This window comes from Equus quagga, chromosome 20, assembly GCF_021613505.1.
Source record: "Equus quagga isolate Etosha38 chromosome 20, UCLA_HA_Equagga_1.0, whole genome shotgun sequence".
In the NCBI taxonomy this organism is placed as follows: domain Eukaryota; kingdom Metazoa; phylum Chordata; class Mammalia; order Perissodactyla; family Equidae; genus Equus; species Equus quagga.
Genome location: NC_060286.1, coordinates 742,224 through 763,398, shown reverse-complemented (window position 1 = coordinate 763,398; position 21,175 = coordinate 742,224). Strand labels below are relative to the sequence as shown.

At 42.4% G+C, this 21,175-nt stretch overlaps 1 protein-coding gene across 6 annotated transcripts in view; it reads left to right on the top strand.

Annotated features, from left to right (window-relative positions):
- The first annotated feature begins 671 nt into the window (after positions 1-671).
- DDHD1 (DDHD domain containing 1) overlaps positions 672-21,175 on the top strand; it is an 85,369-nt gene continuing 64,865 nt past the window's right edge. For 3 of the 6 annotated variants that reach the window (XM_046647137.1, XM_046647139.1, XM_046647136.1), the window contains exon 1: positions 673-1,539. In XM_046647137.1, coding sequence (XP_046503093.1) covers positions 774-1,539 — 766 coding nt within the window. In that variant the 5' untranslated portion in view covers positions 673-773. Of the gene's footprint in view, positions 1,540-21,175 lie in introns of all 6 variants that reach the window. The other 3 variants (XM_046647142.1, XM_046647141.1, XM_046647138.1) reach the window with 2 other exon arrangements.

The following is a 21,175-nucleotide window of genomic DNA, read 5'->3' as shown; positions in this document are numbered from 1 at the left end:
CTAGCTGGACTTGCCATCATTATAATCAACATTGATCGTGCACTCACTGTGTGGGAGAGGCTCAGACATATAGACTTGGTCTCCATCAAGGGCCTTACAATGAGGTTGAGAAAACAGAAAATAAGTAGTAAACACAAGCAATAAGGAGCTGACATGTGAAGGAGGCTTAGACTCGGGTTTCTGAGTGGCAGTGGTGAGGCCAATGTTAGGAATCAGTGGCATGGAGTGGAGTGCTCTCGTGTGGGCCGGCTATTCCGGAGGGTGCCGAACTAGGTGACCCAGAAGGTTCAGCTGAGGCAGCAGGGGGGGCCCAAGGTCACAAATGCAAAGGCAGGAGGACCCAACTTCCGGGGCCCCTCGACGTGCGGCTTAAGCCTTTGGGCTCATGACCCACGCTGCGAGGACGCGCGAGGAGAGCGTCTCCACCGGGGCTCCGAGCCCAGGCGGCCGGGACTGGGGCGGCCAGAGCTGCAGGAGCCGGGGACGGCCGCAGAGACACGGCCGGGGGCAGCGGTGGGGGCAGCCGCAGCCGCAGCGGCAGCACGCGGCGCCCCCGGGACCCGGCTTCCGGGCGGCGCGGGGCGGGGCGGGGCCGGCGCCTCCCACGTCGGGCTGCGTGACAATGGGGGGCGGGGCCGCCGCCGCCGCCGCCGGGTCGGGTTTGAGAGATTAAAACTCCCGGCGGCGCGGTGCGGCGCGGCGTGCGTGCGTGCGCGGCGGAAGCGCGGGACCGCGGCGTGGCGCGGGGCCGGCGGCCGGCGCGTCTCCACGCCATGAACTACCCGGGCCGCGGGGCCCCACGGAGCCCCGAGCAGAGCGGCCGGGGCGGCGGCGCCTGGGAGCGGGGCGCGGACGCGGAGCCGGCGTTCGGGGGCGGCGTCTGCTGCTTCGACCGCCTGCCCGGCGGGGACCCGGGCGACGGCGAGGTGCCGCTGGCCCTGCTGCGCGCGGAGCCCGGGCTCGGCGACGACCACTACGACTTCGACTCGGCCGAGTCGGGCCCCTCGCTGCGCTTCTACAGCGAGGCCGGGAGCGGCGGCGGCGGCAGCTCCTCGTCGCTGCACCCGCCGCCGCCGCCGGGGCCGTCGAGCCCGGGGGACGGCGGAGCGGAGGAGGGGGGCCCCGCGGAGAGGAGGTGGCCCCGGCCCTGCGGTGCGGCCGCCCGGCACCGCTACGAGGTGGTGACGGAGCTGGGCCCGGAGGAGGTGCGCTGGTTCTTCAAGGAGGACAAGAAGACCTGGAAGCCCTTCATCGGCTACGACTCGCTCCGCATCGAGCTCGCCTTCCGGACCCTGCTGCAGGCCACGGGCGGCCGGCCCCAGGCCGAGGACCCGCGCGGCGACCGTGCTTGCGGCCCTGCCTCCAGCTCCGGGGAGGACGACGACGACTACGACGAGCGCGGCTGCGGCTTCTGCCCGCGCGCGGCGGGGCGCGAGCCCGCGCTGGAGGAGCTGGTCCACGTCGAGCGGGTGTGTGTGCGCGGCGGCCTCTACGAGGTGGATGTGACCCAAGGAGAGTGCTACCCGGTGTACTGGAACCGTGAGTAGCCGGCCGGGGGCGGGGGCGGGAGCGGGCCGGGCCGCCTCTGCGGGGCCCACACGCACCGGCTGGGTCTGGCAGGCGTTGAGGCCTGGCGTTTGGTCGGAGCCGGACGGAGACTGGGGCAGCGCCGGCGGGTGAAGGATGAAGGAGCAGATGGCAGAACCCGAACTGCCTGGGGTCAGGAGGAGCGGGTACTGCCGGGGAGCGCCTCCTAGTGAGCGGGTGCTGCTGCCATCCCCTGGAGGTGCTCCAGGAACGATGCCCAGCTCGAAAGGTTGCAGTCGGTGATCCTACCCGAGCTGTGTCCACCCGGGGGTCTGACTCGGTCTCGTTCATCCTGAACGACCTGTGATTTAAGTAGCAGCCTGTCCTCCGGAGTGGGAATGTCGGAGAGGATCTGCGCGAGAATCAACAGTTTACTTATGGACTCGGTAAAAGAAAATTAATCCCTGGCAGGAAGGGAAAGGAAAGGAGATAGGTTGTTCCCGCCGACCGCGTTCGGGAGAGGTGGAAAGCACTGCGTGAAGCAGTTCTGGCAAGTGGGTCGCTCGCCCTCTATGGAGTACGCGTTTTGTCCCTTAGTTCCTTGTTTACATATTTTCGTTTTTGCCTCTTAACCTTACAAGGCTTATGCCTTGGTTTCATCATCTGTAAAATAGGGATAATTGTATCTACTTTGTCCTGTTGTCGTGGACGTTAAGTAAGATTATATACCTAAAGGGTTGGAAATGTGCTTGGCACACATGTGTGATATAAGTGTTAACAGTGGGTCCTTACTTGTTAGACAACAACGCAGTTAGGTTTGCCATTAGATTAAGGAGGAAGGCAATCAGAAATATCTGCCGTTGCATGCATTGTGTGTTACGTATGTAATATATGATAGAGTCTGTATATTCTACATGTAATAGGTTCTCACTATATAATAGATATTCTATAGTAATAGAAGCTGTTGGCCAGCAATAATTTGTAATACGCAGTTTTAATTTTTATGGGCCCAGTGTCCTAAGTCAAATGTCTTCATTAATTGTCACTAGCCTTAGGTCTTCCATACGTCTTACAAATTCCTAGTATTAATTATATGTATTGATAACTTTCTATACGTTTAGCATCTTATGGGCAAAGTCCATTACCTTTATCTTCCTTCTCTTTTAGAGCCTAATGCAGTAAATATTCAATAAATAGGTATTGAATTGCATGTGATGCTGATAATAGTAAAACATATGTTAAGCATGAGGCGCTGAGATAGCAGTTACAGCGTGTAGCAAATCACTAAGCATACCAGGAAATTTAATTTCTTACTACACTTTAAGGTGACATTGAAGGCATTTGCTACCATTTTCACAAGGCCAAATTCATATGGGATCTGTCACATCACTCCTTTTGATTATAAGTTCACAGGGACAGAATATGCTTGTATTCACTCACTCATTCATTCATTTATTCGTCTCTGATTTTTATCAGGTATTTGTATGTGCATAACGCAGTACTCTTGTTAGGGAGGTGTTAGGCGTTAGGGAAGGTGGAAAAAAGGACAATCCCTACCCTCGGGAGATTCCCACTTAGTCCTTTCTTCAGACGACCTAGATGTCTCTATAGATTTTTTTCCTTTGAAGATAGAAGCACAAGGATTTAGTGGAGTCAGAAAGTTGGATAAAATGCAGTGCATCCTTAGAGAGGGGACTGGAAACCCGGAGATGTATCTTACCCTTAGATCGGCTGAAGTATATTCACCTAGAATACTGTGTGCTTTTTTGGTTTATGACAAAATTGTTAATACTTGCATAGTGTTTTACTGTTTACAAAGTGATTTTTACATGCATTATTTCATAATGATATCAAATTAATGCTAACATTCTGTATATGAAGACACAGGCTCAGTGAAATTCATGAACTTGTTCCAGGTTACCCAGAAAGCGGTGAAGCAGTTTGTGGTCTAGTAGGGAATACAGTGCAGTGTCAAAGAGCGTCTGACCCACCGAAGCACGAGGGTGTCAGGAAAGCTTTCCACATAGTGAAGGACCGAGTCGCGTAGCTAGAAAAGGAGCAAAGGTGGATACACAGTGCTAAGAAGTTTGGACTTTATCCCCTGAGTATCGGAGAACCGTGATGAGTGACAACCCAAAGGTTGAATTGGAGAATTGGAGAATATCGTAGAGTACTAGTTTCATAAATCAAGTGAGAAACAGTGAGGGCCTACGGAAGTTAACCTGAAAGGAAATGAGAACTTGGTCTTCTTGAATCTTTTTTTTCTTAAAGCAGATAGCCAATAAACCAGTGATAGCTTATAAATCGATTTTGTTTGACTACCACAACAGCAACACCTGTTTTGACTCCATTTTAGCATTTTCTGCAAGATGTAGTCCTGTGGGTGTCCTAGGCCTTCATTTGAGCTACAGTGAAAATGCAGTACAGTCGTGTACCGCATAACATCGTTTCGATGAACGCCGGACTGCGTATATGATGGTCCCATAGCATTAGTACCGTGTAACCTAGGCGTGTAGTACGCTATACCATCTAGGCTTGTGTAACTGCACTCTATGTAAATGTTCGCACAAGGATGAAATCGCCTAGCAACACATTTCTCAGAACATATCTCTGTTGTTAAGTGACACATGACTGTTTTGGTTTTTGTCCATAGTTTACCACTTCTCACAAAATCCCATGTAATTTTGCTCTAATTGGTTCTTCGGCTCTCTGTATTATATAAGTTTTCACACCTTCTCAGGAAGGGTCAGTCCCAGTGTGGACTGTTCAGCCTTTCTTCAAATGGAGGGACTCTTAGGATACTTTGAAGTTTTTGACCTTCCTGCCATTTTACTTTGCTTTTTTAACTTTTCTGGAAACTTTTGAATAGTGGTAATGAAAGGTTAAAAAAAAAAGTCCAATAAATTCCTACATAGAATGGTGGTAGGATTCTAGTGGCCATTTAAACTTTTGTGACCTCATTGTCCCCACTGCATCTGAGTGTCGAGGCCAGCTAGTTAGCTATGCCTAGTCTAAAAGAAAGATGTTACTTTAAATTCACTCTTCCTTTTGAACTCTTACCAGCAGATAAAATTTGAACCAGTTTGGGGTACATGAATCAGAAGAGGAACAGAATTTGCCTAATATAGATAGGGAGCCAATATATTACCCCAAAAAAGTGTTAATTATTGGAAATTTATTTTTGTTTTACTGTTTTTTGGATATTGTTCTGACTGCATGTGGATGTTTTAGATAAAAACATCATTGCTGAGGAATGGCTAAATGAACTCCCTTGCTCTGTGTTCTTCCTAAGCTGCTTGCAGCCTCATAGGCTTCTTTTGAGAATTATCATATATAACATGCTTAGAACAATGGCTGGCACAAAGTATGAGGTGTTAACTATATCTGTGTGAACCTCAGAAAACAAAATACCTTACTGGTAGAACTCACATGAAGGTTAAGAAGGCTGACCGGTGCAAAACTGTCTAGTCCCCAGGGCTGCTTGTTATTAGCCTGTACCTCATCACAGGTAAAAGAACGTGTGTAAAGAAAATAGCAAGAAAGTGGCCAAACCATATAGTGATAGCTATAGGCAGGCATATGGGCCGTTATAGAGATATTTGATGAGTTTAGAATAGCCTCATGGCAGTTCTAATGGTAGTGATGTGAGCAGTATGAACTAGAGAGTATGTAATTTCCATTCATTGACTAAAGTGATAAAGTTGTTTAATTGACCAAATATTTATATGAATGTGTAATTTCCAGAAGCAGTCATTAACTATAAGCCACAGCTTTCTTCCCTTCCCTTCCCCCCATCTGATGTGCTTACAAGGTCTTTTTCCATTTTTACAATTCTAAACCAGTTGTAGTGTCAAACACCTTAGAAATTAACCAGTCTTCATGATATATTGAAGAGGAAATAATATTCCCAGTAAAATGAGATAGAACAATTACAGCTTTTTCTGCAAGTACCCAAATTATGTGATGTTTATTGACTTCACATAACTGTAACCATCTGTTAGGTCTTTTTCATCTAAGGGTTAATAACCTTAATAATTAGTAATCCTGAATGAGGCATAGGGCATCATGGGAAAGTAATGGAGTCCAGGCTGGTAGAAGGCACTCTTTCTTGATCAGTTTCTGCCCCCAGTCAAGCAGAACTATAAGGAATAGAGACCAGGGATTGGCATGCCTGGCTCTGAAAATGTGTTGGAGACTTTTATTTCTTACTCTTTTTAACTTCATTATCTCTCACTAGCCCAGCCTGGAAAGCATCCTTGAGCTTCATTGGAGCCCTGGCTGTGTAGGTTTGCAGAATTCTGGCAGAAGTCTTCTGAGAGCCCCGTTCCATTTCAGGCCTGCTTTAGAGTGTATTTTTCAGTGACCTCCTGAAACAGCACAAAGATAGGAATGACAAATGAGTGATAGGTGTGGAGGGCAGGACTTGGCATGACTTGACCACATCCTTCAGGACTTTTCTTTTTGTTTGCATTGTACCATTAGTTTGAAAACTGATCTGGTATCAGTTATTGATCCACTTTGTGTATGGCTCAAATGTAATAATGCATGTTGTGTAGTTGCTGTATATAAATGTTCAGAGTGATTAGTATGTTTTTCTTCCCCCCCCCCTTCTTTTCTTTCTTCCTTTAGTATTTTGTTATAAAAGAGACCTTTTGTGCTCTTCCCTCTTCCAAATTTTATTTCCTGGGTCTTTTGATGACCCAGGATGAATGATCTCCACATCATTCCCTGTCCTTTGTGCTTTGCTAAGATCTTTGATGTCTGGAGCCCTAGGGCTGATCTTTTTCTGTAGAGAGCAAGAAAAAGCTGGATGTACTGGTCACAGAATCCTCTGAGAATTGTGGACACTGGGTGAGGAGAGTAGGGGATAGAAAGGAGAGCGGGAAATGGGAGGTGTATTCACAGGAAACTTGAGATAAAGATTATTGGCAGAAGACATGGGGAGGTAGGCAGTGCTAGACTCCCTGATTGTTGGGGAATCTGATCGTAGACCTTTATCTTTTCATAAGTGTGAGGAAATTTAAGCTGTGTGTGTTATCAAGAACAACTTCAACACTGAATAAAAGATATAGATACAGTCTCTTTTTTTTTTTTTTTTTTTTGAAGATTGGGACCTGAGCTAACAACTGTTGCCGATCTTGTTTTTTTTTTTTTTTGTGGTATTCTTCTCCCCTTAGCCCCCCAGTACATAGTTGTAGATTCTAGTTGTGAGTAGTCTCTCCTTTTTTGCCACAATGCATTTCTAAAAGCTCAGTTAAAAAAATAAAACAAGGGAAAACGTTTTTTATAGCCATTGTATATAACCTGCAGTTTGCTCTTTTGCATCTGCTTTGGTGAAGGGAAATTGTGCCCATAAAAGACGTTGAATCCCTGACAAATGAGTAGATTAATGAAATGAAAAGCATAATACAGATACTTTTGCTACCCCTGGATTACGGAAAAGTGAAATTCAAGGTGGTGAAAAGTAGCAATTGCTAGTGCCAGAGAACTAAAGAAAAGTGGTAGAAATATTGATATGATTATATAAAAGTAATTCTGATTTCTGTATCATTTTCTAATTATACCAGATTGCCATATGACAAGAATAAATTATACACTCATTAGTATTTCTTCTGATATCTTGCTACATTAAGCTATATCTAGATTATAATCATTGCACTGTTTTTTCAAATAAGTCCTGTTGAATGATTGTTGGGAGCCAAGCCAGCCTTTGGAAATTACATTGTTATTGGTATTTCTATACCCCAGGACCTCAGATATCTGGAAATCTTAGAGAAATATACATTCCATCTGAATGTATGGTTCTTCCAAATAGTTGAGAGTTAAGTTTTTATTTGCTAGAGTATAATTTTAACTATGTGAATGGAAATCTCTCTAACATTACTAATTTTCCTTTAGCCGCTTCTCAGTGAACCATCATTCTGAACAGTGATGCAGGATAGCCCTTGAGACACATGGTAGGGACAAAGAACTGGATGAGTGTGCTAAAACATGAGACTTCTAAATCCTATGCCATGGAACGTGCCGCTCGGTAACTTGAGATGGTGCCCAGGGAGCAGAGCTGGAGTTACTTCTGAGCCTTGATATACATAGTTAAAGCAATCTCACCTTGTATTTTACTACTTACTACAAATGATCAACTTTTAGTTAGTATTTTATTGGCTGAATACATTGTTTTCTTCCCATTTAATAGAATTGCTTCTAGATAGGCCCAGGGTATCCCATGTCCACCTGATTCACCTACCTGGACCTTCAGTAAAACTTGCATTTTAACATCTGTCATATATTTTAACATTAAGTACCCCCCAAGTTTGTTTATGCTTTGGGGAACCAAATCTTTTCTGTGAGTCAAAAGATAGTCATTGGAAAAAGAGCGTCTACTTGGAAGAGATTGTGAGGACCACTCAAATGAGGAACGCACTTTCAGTGGCACTCACTCTTCCGTGCTGGCTGTCCACTGCAAAAATGAACCCTTACTCCATGGCTGGCACTAAATGAACAGGTGTGCATGTCTCAAAGGCTCATGTGCAGATACTTGCTTTGCTCGACGTTTTCATTTTATAGCTAACTACTCTCACTCTTCTAATTCAAGATTAGCACCCCACCCATGGTTCAGCTCTTTGCCCTTCCAGAAAAATTGGGACCTTATATTTTAGAATATCTTTTTGGATATAGTTGCAGTTTGTTCTTTAACTTCTTTACTGTTTAGCCTGTTACATTAATTTGTGTAAACTACATTATCTATTATACTTTTTTGTGGGGTAGAAGAATGTAACTGCCGCATGTATAGTGAATGTTCCTGATCCTGGAATACTGGATTGAATTGTTTGGAATTTTGATTGCCTGACAGGCAATCAAATGGTCTATGGACAGATCTAGAACCCATCAAAGTGTATGGTAGGTCACAATGTAAAGGGTGGACCTGGTTGACAACATTTGGTTTGTAATCAACTCTTACCCTGCTTCAGCTCCTCAGTTTCATCTCTGCCACCTCCGTTTCAGTTTGTACTGTTTTTTCTAGAGAGGCAGCGTTGTGTAGTGTTTATGAATGTAAATGACCGCTGGGGGCAGACTGGGCCCAAATCCCAGCTCTGCTGTATACTATCTGTGTGACTTTGGGCAACTTAAATTCTCTGTACCTCAGTTTCTTCTTCTGTAATAAAATGTGCATAATAGTACCTACCTCCTGGAATTGTTGTAATAAATGAGTTGAAATATTTAAAGATCTCGAAACATCCCACGATGAATAATAAGTTCTATGTAGCAGTTAGCTGTTACTGTTTTCTCCATTTTCCTGCCTCTTCTATCCTTTCAAATTTAGAACCTACTTGACATTCTTGGCTTTCAGCCCTCCTATTTCAATTTGTAGTCTCTGTCCTGATAGCATTCTTTTGCCCTACTCTCTTGGTAGTTGACTCTCAGTTAGCTGCAGCCCTAGAACCCTCATAACTGTTGCCTGCTCTTGTGAGAAGCTGGGACTGATTGTTGCCTAGTCTCACACCCCAGAAAGAGCCGTGTTGTCTTTAGTCTTCCTGGCTTGGACCCCAGAGGAGTGCATCAGTCATTCTGTTACATATCTGCCTGTAGGAAAGGAGGAATTCTTTTCCATAAAAGCATTCTAAATTCTTGAGAATATTCTTTTTTTGGTATGCACATCCTGTCACCAGATGTGGGAGGTGCTGACTCCACCCCAGCAGCTCATTTGGGATATCTCTACCAGCTACCAGGAGTTTTGATACAATAGAGAACTTTACAGCTTTCTAAAAGGCTGCTCAGTTTTCAGTAGAGGCAGACCCGGTAGTGTTCTTGGTTTTCTGCCATATGGCAAGAAAGAAAAATGGCCTGTAATTCTTCTTGCGGTGGAGGCCTCAGCATGAAAACCTTGAGGGAGTCCTCTTCATTGACCTGCAGTTGAACCAGGAGTAGTAGGGGTGGCAGCTAGGTCTGGCGCCTAGTGCAAGATCTAGCTTCAAATATGAATCTGCCCTTAGTCCAGGGATTTGAAACAGCCATTCCTTATCCAGCATTGGCTGTAAAAGCCAAGTGGGTTCAGAGAACAGATCTTTGTTGTCAAATTCCCTTAGTTGGAATCCTTGATTTACCATAGCTGTAAGACTTTGGGCAAGTTATAACCTCTGCATGGCCCAGTTTCTCCTTTGTAAATGGAGATAATTTCTGTTTCACAGAGTTATTATGAAGATTCCATTGAAATACACATATGTAGAGTGCTTAGCACAGTACCTGGTTCAATAAGTGTTAGCTATTGTATTTAAGTCAGGCTGGTGTATTGCCTCTTGAACTAGAAGCCTAGCTTCTGGAAATTAAAAAATGTGTGGTTGACCTGTTTTATTTGTGAAAAAGAAAAGTGGGAGGCTATGCTCTACCAAAATTACTTCAGCCTAAATTTGATGACTGTATATACATCTAACACATGCATGCACACATATTGCCCTGCCTTCCCTTTCCTCCCATCCTGCTCTCTCTGTATACATCTATGTGCTCATCTTAAACCTGCTTAATCACCCCCTGAGAATTCTAGGAATCACAATGAAGTATCACCCTACAGGGACCTTAATTCCTCCTGAAGTCTCTGAGGTTGAACTTTGCAGGTGAAGTGAGGACAGTGGAATACTCTTCAGCCTCTAAAGAGCCTCTGCGTGCTCCTTGACTGTAGAACGGCATCCTGTCTTAGACCAGTACTTTGAAGATTTCATTGAGCCTTACAGTCAGTGGGAAAACTTAAAAATGTGGATTCTCAGATCTCCTCCTTGGAGATTAGATTAAAGAGATCTGAGCCTGGGGCCTGAGAATCTACATTTTTAATAGGTATCCCAAATAATTCTGATTGCCGGGGTTTTATAGACCTCACATTGATAACATTGTTAGTTCATTAATTCCTCCAGTCTAAATGGCTTAAAGCTGCCTCATCTTGAGTTGTCTTCACCTACACTCAGAGGATTGCCAGTTCAACCAGTCCAAAGTTGCATTTCAAGGGGTTCTAGACGAGCTGGCCTTCAACTCACAAATTGGTATCTTATTCATCTTGTTGGTTTTTCTTTCACCTACCTGTTTCTGCTCTGTACTTCCATTTTAAAACTTATGTATCCTTATTAATTTTTTGTCTACTCATCTATCATTTATTGAGAAGGAAGATATAGTCCCTCACTATATTGGTGGATTTATTTACTTATCCTTTCAGTTCTCTTGGTTTTTGTTTCATGTGTTTTGAAGCTCTGTTATTAGGTATGTGCGCATTTAGGATTGTTACATCCTTTTGGTAAAATAATGCCTTTATCATTTTGAAATGTCCCCTTTTATCTCTGGTTTATTGTATTGAAGTCTATTTTGATACAGTTTAGCCACTCCCAACTTTCTTTTGATGAGTATTTGCATGATATATCTTTTCCTGTCCTTTTGCTTTTCAACTTGTGTGTCTTTAGCTATCTATTGGATGTTGCATTTTAAAATCCATTCTGACAATCTCTGTCTTTTATTTGGTGTTTTAGGCCATTCACATTTAATGTGATTAATGCTACATTGAGTTTAAATTGACCATCTTGCTATTTGTTTTCTCTTTGTCCCATTGATTCTTTGTTCCTTTTTTCCCTCTTTTCCTGCCTTCTTTTAGATTGAGTATTTTTTATGATTCTCTTTTATTTCCATTATTAGCTTTTAGGGATATCTTTTTCATTTTTATCCTGGTTGATGTTCACTGTGCTTTTTGGATTCCAATTACACATGTATTAGATCATTTGATATTGTTCCCCAGCTCTTGGATGCTCTATTCTGTTCTTTAATTTTTTCACCACTCCTTTTTTCCTTGTGCTTCAGTTTGGATAATTTCTGTTGATTTACCTCAGGTTCACTGATTCTTTCCTTAGCTGTGATGAATCTGCTCATGAGCCTGTCCAAGGTATTCTCTCTCTTATTGTGCTTTTAATTTCTAGCATTTTTTATTCTTTCTTGTAGTTTCCATCTCTATGCTGAAATTATCCATCTGCTTATACACGTTGCCCACCTTTTCCACTAGAACCTTTAGCGTATTAATCATAGTTATTTTAAATTTTCTAGTAGTTCCAACATCTGGAACATCTCTAATTTGGTTTTGTTGTTTTGTCTGTTGACAGTATGATTTGTTCTTTTTTTCTTCTTCTTGCTTTTTGTATGCCTCAATTTTTTGTTGAAAACTGGACATCTTATGTAGGACAGGAGAGTATTTATACCTAGACACAGGCACTCCTTGTCTTTTTCTAGGCCTTTAGTGTGGGAGGTTGATCAGTCTAGTTCGGAGTTGAGCTGGGTTTGGCTTTTGTTACTACAACGCTTACCATCAATGCACCACAGGCTTCAGATTCCCCTAGCATTACCGTGTTTAGTTGGGGCTTGGTTGGCCAGAGGGATTTTCTCCATGCTCGTCGCCTCCCCCAGTAGTAGATTAAATGCTTGCTATATTGGTGATGATGGTGGGAACAGGAGTGGAGAAGGGACATCTCTGTTGTTCTGATCCATATTCATTCTTAAGCACACTGTCTCTGAGTCTTAAGAGTGGGGCCTTCTCAGTGATTCTGCCCCTACCCCAGTTGTAGGAGACCTCCTGGTCTAGATCCAGGACAGTGTCCTACCCCTACACCAACGGTAGTTTTTTTTTTTCTGTTGCCTTTTCCCAGCTGATATGAGCCTTCATCTGTGCCCTAAATGCAAGAGCATTTGCCCCCCTTCCAGCAGCAGCTTGAGTCTTTTGTTCCACAGGTGAGGTAGGGAGGTCCTAGGCAGGGCTTCACTCCTTTCCCACAGCTGCTGCTGTTCCTCTCCCCCAGGCCTGCACCATGAAGGGGTACATCTCCAGGTTTCTCACCATTCCCCTCTCTCAGGAGCTCCTAGTGAAATTTTTGGAGAAGAATGTGCAAAGGGGTGCAGTTTCCCTTTGTGTCTGAAGCCCCAGGGACTGTGTACTCTCACTGTAGCCCACACTTGATCTTTAGCAGTTTGTTAAAGATTTTAGCTGAAATCTTTTTACTGGCTTATATGACATCTGGTGTCTACCCTCAGTAAGCACGTGCTCACATCTTGTTTGTTCCTGTCTTTCCTTGAATATTAGTTGCTTGCCCTGTGACCTCAGATCTCTGAAGGATTTAAGAAAAATTATAATTTTGCAAATTAAATGTGTCTTTGTTTGTTTCAAGGGTAGGAGCAGCAATCTTTCAGCTTTCTACATCCTAAGTAAAGGCTGAAATTGACTTATACTTTTTGTACGTATGGTGGTTCTATGATTTTCATCATACATCTTTAACTTGTCAGTCTAACTTCAAAAATTATTCTGTGGGCTGGCCCTGTGGCTGACTGGTTAAGTTCACATGCTCCACTTTGGTGGCCCAGGGTTCAGATCCTGGGTGCAGACGTGGCACCGCTTGTCAGGCTGTGCTGAGGTTGCACCCCACATAGCACAACTAGAGGTGCTCACAACTAGAATCTACAACTATGTACTGGGGGCTTTGGGGAGAAGAAAAAACAAAAAGATTGGCAACAGGTGTTAGCGCAGGTGCCAATCTTTAAAAAAAAAATGATTTTGTCATTTCGTGTAGAGTGAAAGCATCTTATTAGTGTGCTTCCGTTTACCCCCAAAGCCTTTTTGCTGTTGTTTTATACATTCTACTTCTACATATGTCATAACCCTCAAAATATTTTTAAGTAGAGTTTTTAGAAGAGATTTAAGTTAGAAAATGTCTTGTATTTGCCAAATATTTATCATTTCTATTGTTCTTCATTCCTTTCTGTAAATTCAAATTTCCATCTAGTATGGAAATTTCTATCAAGTTCTTCTGCTTGAAGAACTGTCCTTAATGTTTCTCATACTCCAGATCTCCTGGTGATAAATTCTCTTGGCTTTTGTCTAAAATAGTATTTCTGTCTCATTTTTTGCAAGATATTTTTCTGGGTATAGAATCCTAGGTTAACTTTTTTTTCCAGAACTTTAAACATGCCACTCCATTATCTTTCACTTGTATAGTTTTTGATGAGAAGTTTGCTGTTGGCTTTGTCTGTCTTCTACATGTTATTCATTTTTCTGGCAGCCGTCCCCCCACCCCCGGCTTTATTGATGATTTTCTGCTATTTGATTAGGATGTGTCTTGGTGTGGTTTTCCTCATATTTCTTCTGTGTAAGATTTGTGGAGATTCTAGGAACTGTGGGTTTATAAGTTTTCATCAAATTTGGAAAATTGGCTATTATTTCTCTGAATTCTTTTTTTTTCTGTTCAACCCACCCTTTTCCGGAATTCCACTACATGCATGTTAGTCTGCTTGATAGTGTCCCGCAGCTCTGTACGTTTTCTTCTCAGTTCTTTTTTCTCTTTTTCATTTGGTTTCTATTGCTGTGTTCTTGAATGTGTTCTTTTGCTGTTTTATAAACTTTAAGAAGTTCGCTGATCTTTTCTTCTGCAATGTCTTATCTACTGTCGATCTCATTTGGTGTATTTTTCATTTCTGATGTATTTTTTTGTATCTTCAATTTTCTTTCTTGTCACGTTTGTGTTTTCCTCTACCTTCTTGAACCTAGGGAGTGTAATGGTTGTTTTAACGTCTTTGCCTTCTCATTTTACCATCTGTGTTGTTCCTGGATCTGTTGCTTTGATTGGCTTTTCTCCTGGTTATAGCTTGCATTTTCCTGCTTCTTTGAATACCTGTTAATGTTTTGGATGCCCGACATTGTAGATTTTCTGCTGTGTGCTGGATTTTGTAGGGTTCCTTTAACGCCGTTGGCTTTGGTCTAGTACACAGTTAGGTTACTTCAGATTAGTTTGACCCTATCGAGGCTTTCTTCTGAGCTTTATTAGAGAGTCGGAGCAGCTTTTAGTTTGGGGACGATTTATCCCTATTACTGAGGCAGTACCTTTCTGAGGACAGTACTCATTGCCCCATGGATTAGGTCTTCTTCACTCTGGCTGATTGGAACTTGAACTCTTCCAGCCCTATATGAGCTCTGGAGATTGTTCCACCTACTCCTTTCCAGTGGTCCTTTTCCGTGGCCTCAGATAGTTTTCTCCCCGTGCGTGCTTAGGTAAGTGTTCAACCCAAGACTCAAGGGAACCCCTAGCGAACTCCAGCACTGTCTCTATAGGCCTCTACTTTCCAATATTTTGCTCCACAGATTCCAGCTACCTTGGCCTCCCTGAACTCTCAGCCGTTTTGCAACAGAGGCAGACTGCTAGGCTCTGTTTGGGTTACCTCTTCCTGCGCTGCAGTGTGAAAACTCTAGGCACTAAGCTCGGACAGTTATAGGAGTCCTCTCAGTAGTCACTGTCCTCCTCTGCCTGTTGTGCAATAGCTGAAAATCATCGTTCCATATATTTTGTCTGATTTTCTAGTTATTTAAGGTGGGACAGTAAATCTAGTATGTGTTACTCCATCACAGTTAGAAGTAGAAGTCTCTCCTTCCAGTTTAGCAAACTGATTTCCTCTCTTCATTCTTGGTGGTCTTGCTGTAGTAGTTAGTAGGCACAAGGTACTACTCTCATATCCTACATGCCTTCCCACCCAGGAATGTTGGAGTGGATAATGATAAAACCTTTAGTGAGCTAATACGGATCAAATGGCTGTTTGCCACACAGAGTGAAACCGAGAAGTCTTCTGCAGCTTTTCTGGGCTGTAGGGTAGAAGTGATTGTTAGACTTGTACATCAGAACTCTTTGCTGCTGCCTCTTTTTGCTGGCATAATACCTGCTGCCCACCAAACCCACCTTTTGCTGACATCACCAGGAAGTAAATCAGTGAACTGATTAACTTGCCAGTCAGAGTGGATCTGCAGTGAGCTCATCTGCAAGTCTTAGCTTATATTTTGTTCTGTGTCTTCTGACCTGCTTCTCTGGTTGTCATAGCATGAGATTTTATTTTGGAAGAGATTGTAGGGGAAAGGGGAGTTTAGTCAAGTGGCTGAGGATTCTAGAAGGCTAGTCTTGGTATAGCTAGATTTAAGCACTGCCTCTGGTTTTAGAAACTTTAAAAGATACTGTGTGAACTAGAATAATGCCATAATTTGGATTGAGATTTTGTAGTTTACGAGGTGCTTTCACATAAGGTATTTTACTAATCCCTATTATAACCTTGCAGTGAGGTAGAATATCCTCAGGTTACAGATGATAAACTGAGGCTCAGAGAGGTTAAGGGTGGGCCTGGCATTAGAGCCTAGGCCTTCTGAGTCCTTACCCACCTCCTTTTCTGCTGTGTACCATCTACCACTTCACAGTTTTGCCATCTGAGCAGATGGGAAGCTTGTATGCCACTAGTACCTAATATCCTGAAGTATTTGGCAGCCTGCTTAGGTCAGAATTACTTGTCCACTTTTACTGCTATACTTACTTACTCCTTCTGTTTGATGATTTTCTGAATATATTCCTCAAATAAGTTTCTTGTGACTTTGGTCTTAGGAACTTCTTAAATGTTTTTTCAGCTTGTTTTTACATGTCTTCAAGTTTTTGCTTTTATGCTTGTTAGCATTCTGAATTTTGACTGCACAAATATTTCTTTTCTCCTTTTTCTCCCGTTCCTCTTTTTTCACAGAAGATTTTAGATTTTGTTTTGCTTTTGACCTAATTTAGAGCTTAAATTCTGAGATGACGAGGTTTCATCTGTAGCCAGTTAACCTGCCTGAAGAGAAGCTGTTTGACAGTTTTGACATTTGTTTCTCATCTTCCTAATCTTCATAATGTGAATTATGTCCACATTTTGTGAATGTGAGCTATTTTCTTTCGATACATTTTTTCTTTTTTTTACAACTCAGCAGGCCACATTTTATTAGTTTCATTCCATAAATATTCGTCTGGTGTCTACTAGGTAAAAGAAGAGTGACCACCTCTACCTCAGGCTTACAGAAAGCTTTCCAGAGAAACTTTTGCTCCACTGGGATCTTAAAGAAGGGCATTGCTGGCCGAGGGAATGGCATGGGAAAGGCCTGGAGTCATGAAGAAGGATAATGCACTCAGAGGACTCGGGCTCTGTTTGGCGGGAGCATTGGGAATAAGGAAGAAAAGAGTAGAAGACGGCAACTGTGTAGGCAGGCAGAGACTAAATCAGGACAATGCCTTTTCATATGCAAACTTAAATTTTACCCTGTGAGAATGAAATGTTGGAAGGTATAAAATGAGGAAATTGCTTCATCAGATTTTTTCATATAAGATTATCGCTCTGGCAGCCGTGGAGAAGATAAATAGAACGCTGGAAAAGTGGTAATCATAATCAGAGAGCTAGTTAAGGAGTTATTGCAGTATTGCAAGTGAGGATCAGTGAGGGTCCAGGACAGCCCTTTTCACCTGGTTATTGGAAGGATGGAGGAAGATGTTAAAGAAGTAGAATGCACGCTATTAATGCAATATGAGTAAGAGGAAGGGTGGTCTAGTTTAGCTCTCATGTTTTCAACTTGGGGGATTGTAGAGGAAGAACAGGTTTCCCACCGAAGTCCACTTCAGGGTGGCCGAGGGAAGCTAAATAATCATTTATTGTGACATATTGCATTTAATGCCTGTTGCACACCCGGGTAGAAGCATCCAGTGGGCAGTTGGATATATGGGTCTGGAGCTCAGAAGAAAATAGTGCTGCAATTAAAGAAGCAAAGATCCTCGTAATTTAAGCAAGTGGTCTCTGAAGTGATGTGTGCAAACACCCTGTTGGGGATTCTACAGTGAAAATATTTGAGTTTATATTTACTTTCTATTTCATCCTTTCAAATTTTCTATTTTTGTATGTTTTATAATGTATAAAACATTTTAGAACAGTAATACATATGCATAATGTATAAATAAGTATGTATGAGAATGTGCTCAAGATATTTTTGGAGGTTAGTAATTTAAACTGATTGGGAACTAGTGGTCACTTCTGAGCATTGCCTTCACCATAATAACCTGAATTTTTTTTAAAAAAAATACATGTTTCTGGACACTATCTCCAGAGACTCTGATTTACTAAGTGTGTAGGAAGAAACCTGAAAAATCCATCTTTTAATTTAATTCCTCCAAGGATTCTGATAATCAGCCAAGTCTGATTACAGGGTAAAACCATGGAAAACACATATAGAAAGAGAAGATAAGAAGATAAGATAGATAGGTTTGAATGACACTGCTAATTCTAAAAGTTCCAAATATGTTAATTCATATTCTCTTGATTTTTAATAATCTCATAGAATGGCCATAGTCAGTATTGAATTGTCTCCACTAAGCTAAAATTAACATTAAAAATTCAAAAGTCTATTTTAATGTTATATGTTCTATTTTGGGCACAGGTTTCTCTCTCATACGTACACAGATTACATGGAACATTTTTTGACTAGCCGAGAGAGAACTTTTTTCCTAAGCATGTAAAATTCTGCCTTGCCTGGATCCACCAAAATATTAAACTTGGAAGGCTAAGGACAAAAATGGCCTATGATTTAAAGCCTGTTCTCCATTTCAAAATGAAGACATTGCCCACATCTAAAATCTTCCTTCTGTGAATCAAAATTTGAGAAAAAGATGACAACGTAATGTGAATGCCTGAAAGGATCATGTAATAAAAACTTTTGAGGACTGTTACGGGCTGAATTATGTCCCCCTGCAAACTCATATGTTAAAACCCTTACCACCAGCACCTCAGAATGGGATGGTATTTGGAGACAGGGCCTTTAAAGAGGTGATTATCAAGTTGAAAGGAGGCCATTAGGCTGGGCCCTAATCCTCTCTGACTGGTGTTATGTAAAGAGGAAATGTGGACACACACAGGGACACCAGGGATGCGCACACAGAGAAAAGACCACGTGAGGCCATAGTGAGAAGGCTGCCAAGTGCAAGCCAAGGAGAGAGGCCTCAGAAGAAACAAAACCCACTGACACCTTAATCTTGGACTTCCAGCCTCCAGAACTGTGGGAAAATAAGTTTCTCTTGTTTAAACCACCCAGAATGTGGTATTTTGTTATGGCAGCCCTAGCAAACTGATACCAGGACAATAAACCACTTATTCAACTTTACAGTTAGACTGATGAAGAACTGAGAAATATGTACAGGTTTTTAACCCTTATGGCCTTGTTTTTTGAATCAAAAGAAGCAAACAGTACTTAACAGTATAATTGTATTGTCCAGAGTTTCTCACCTCTGTGAAATTGATTTAAACTTGGTAAATGGTAGATATTATTGACAGCAACTCTTGCCTCAATGTAATTTAGTATTCTTAGTGTAATTGTTACTTTGAAATGTGATCCCAGGTATATTTTGAGGTCTATATATTTTGTAAGATAGAATTTTGTGTGATTGCTAACTACTGACCCAATTTTGCAATTATAACATTGTAACCAAGCTAAATGAAGATCAGAATAAATGATTGTTTAATTACTTTTGTTGTACATCATTCCTCCAGATTATAGTTCCTGTCTAGTGAATGAGCAGGTGTTCAGGTATTCAGATGGAAAGTAACATTTTGATAACTAGTTCCTAATTTACTGCCTTTCATTCCATTTGCCAATTAAACATTATTATTTTTATACGTATTCTCTTTTTATTTTATGAGCCAACTTGTGAGAACTGTCAGGTTTATTGTTTTTAATTGATTTTATTATGAAATATCTCAAGTATGTACAGAAGTCTAGATGACATAACCAATAATCAGGACTTTCCCTCACTTAAGAAATTAAACATTACAAATATAATCAAAATCTCTTCTTTGACTCCATTCATTCCCCTTTCTTCAATCCAAAAGTAACCACTCTCCTAAACTTGCTGTTTATTCCCATGCATTGTTTAGATTATTAGGTTATGATTCACACTGGCTTTTTTTTTTTTTTTAAAGATTGACACCTGAGCTAACATCAGTTGCCGTTTTTTTTTTTCTCTCCTTCTTCTCCCCAAAGCCCCACAGTACATAGTTATATATTCTAGTTGTGGGTCCCTCTGGTTTTGCTATGTGGGACCCTGCCTCAACATGGCCCGATGAGCAGTACCATGTCTGCACCCTGGATCCGAACCGGTGAGATCCCGGGCCGCCAAAGCGGAGCGTGTGAACACTTGGCCATGGGGTGGCCCCCTTTTTTTTCTTTTTTAACTTGATATAAGTAGTGCTGCCCTGTTTCTATCCTTCTGCAGTTGGCTTTCTGGTTCATGTTAGGTTTTCGAGATGTGTCTGCTGACATGTGTAGCTCCAGCTATCTTTCCACTGTGTGTAGTAGTAGTCCATTGTATGCATGTACTACAGTTTGTCGTCATCTTTGGACACTTAGGTTGTTTACCATTTTTTTGCTATTATAAAGAGTACTGTAGTAAAAATTTTTAAATATGTCTCCTTCTGCAAATGTGCCAGAATTTCTCTAGAGTATGTATCTAGAAATAGAAGTGTTTCAAATTTCATCTCTTTCTCTGATTACCAGTGAATCTGGGTGTATTTCATGGTCTAGGTTTACTGACTATTTGGATTTCCCCTTCTGTGAAAATCTTGTTATATCAGTTAAGAGTCCAATCAGGAGACAGAAACTGTACAGCAATTTCAACAGAGAAAGAGTAACATAAAAAATTATTAACAAAGAAATGAAGTTCAGGGCAAAAAGAACTCTATGAAGAATAATGAAATAGCAGATACAGGTAGCAGCCACCACCCCCAGGACTGAGACAGAGCACTCAAGGACGATGTCGTTTCCTCGCAGGGCTGAGAGTCTGACCTTGTTGAAGAGTGTGGCAGTGGTCACTGAGGTGCTGCCCTGTGGAACTGCTGGAAACCTGCCCCCTGGAGTGCTGAGGAACCTTCCACAGGCAGGTGCCTGGCCTGGGAACACACCTCAGCTGCCTGAAAGGGGGTGGGAGAAGTAGTCCAAGGTCGTGTGCTGGGGGAAGCTGCCCATGGGAAGGTGGCACAGCTGAGAAATACACTGCACACCCTGCCAGAGCCCAAAGAGGGAAGTGCCCTGGACCAGAGAACCTTCCTCCTCCATTATACACGGCAGTTAGAAATAGTTGCACAATACGTTAGGCACAGAGTGATGTAAATAGGCCTCTGTGGGGCTGATCTGGGACCCTAGCCACCGTTTATGGTATTCATTCTGTGAAAAGTACGTTCAGAATTCCCAGATAGTAAGTTTACGACAAACCTTAAGAATGAATGAGGAAGTATTTTGCTTAATCTTCCACCTCTTTCTTTTCCATCCTCCTTATCTCCTCTCTCCTTCCCCCTTTCTCGTGTCTTCTACTTTTCTTATATCTAATCCTTGCTTATTTCTTCTTCCCCTGAATACCAGTACCCCACCATTCCTCTTGGCCCTTACTCTGTGACTTCCTACTTGAAGTCCTGGGTGGTCAGATTGTTCTGTAAGTTTCTAGAGCAGTGAATTATAGGCATGCCTTGGACCCCAAGTGAGTAAAGCACTAGGGGCATAGCTGAGTCTGAGGAAGAAGGTCAAGATTGCCTCTCTGCACATACCACAGCCCTGTGAAAGTCTGTCGTGGGTTCCTGTCTGCAGTCTGTTGTGTGACAGGTGGGTCCAGATCTCACCATTCTATAACTACAAAGTGAAGTGACATCGTAAGTAGATACCTGTGTAAGATCATATCAGTTAGCCTGAGATTCTGCTACATATGATAGAAAGCCCAAATAGCAGTGGTTTAAACACAAAAGGGTATATTTTTCTCCACCTAAAAGAAGTGTA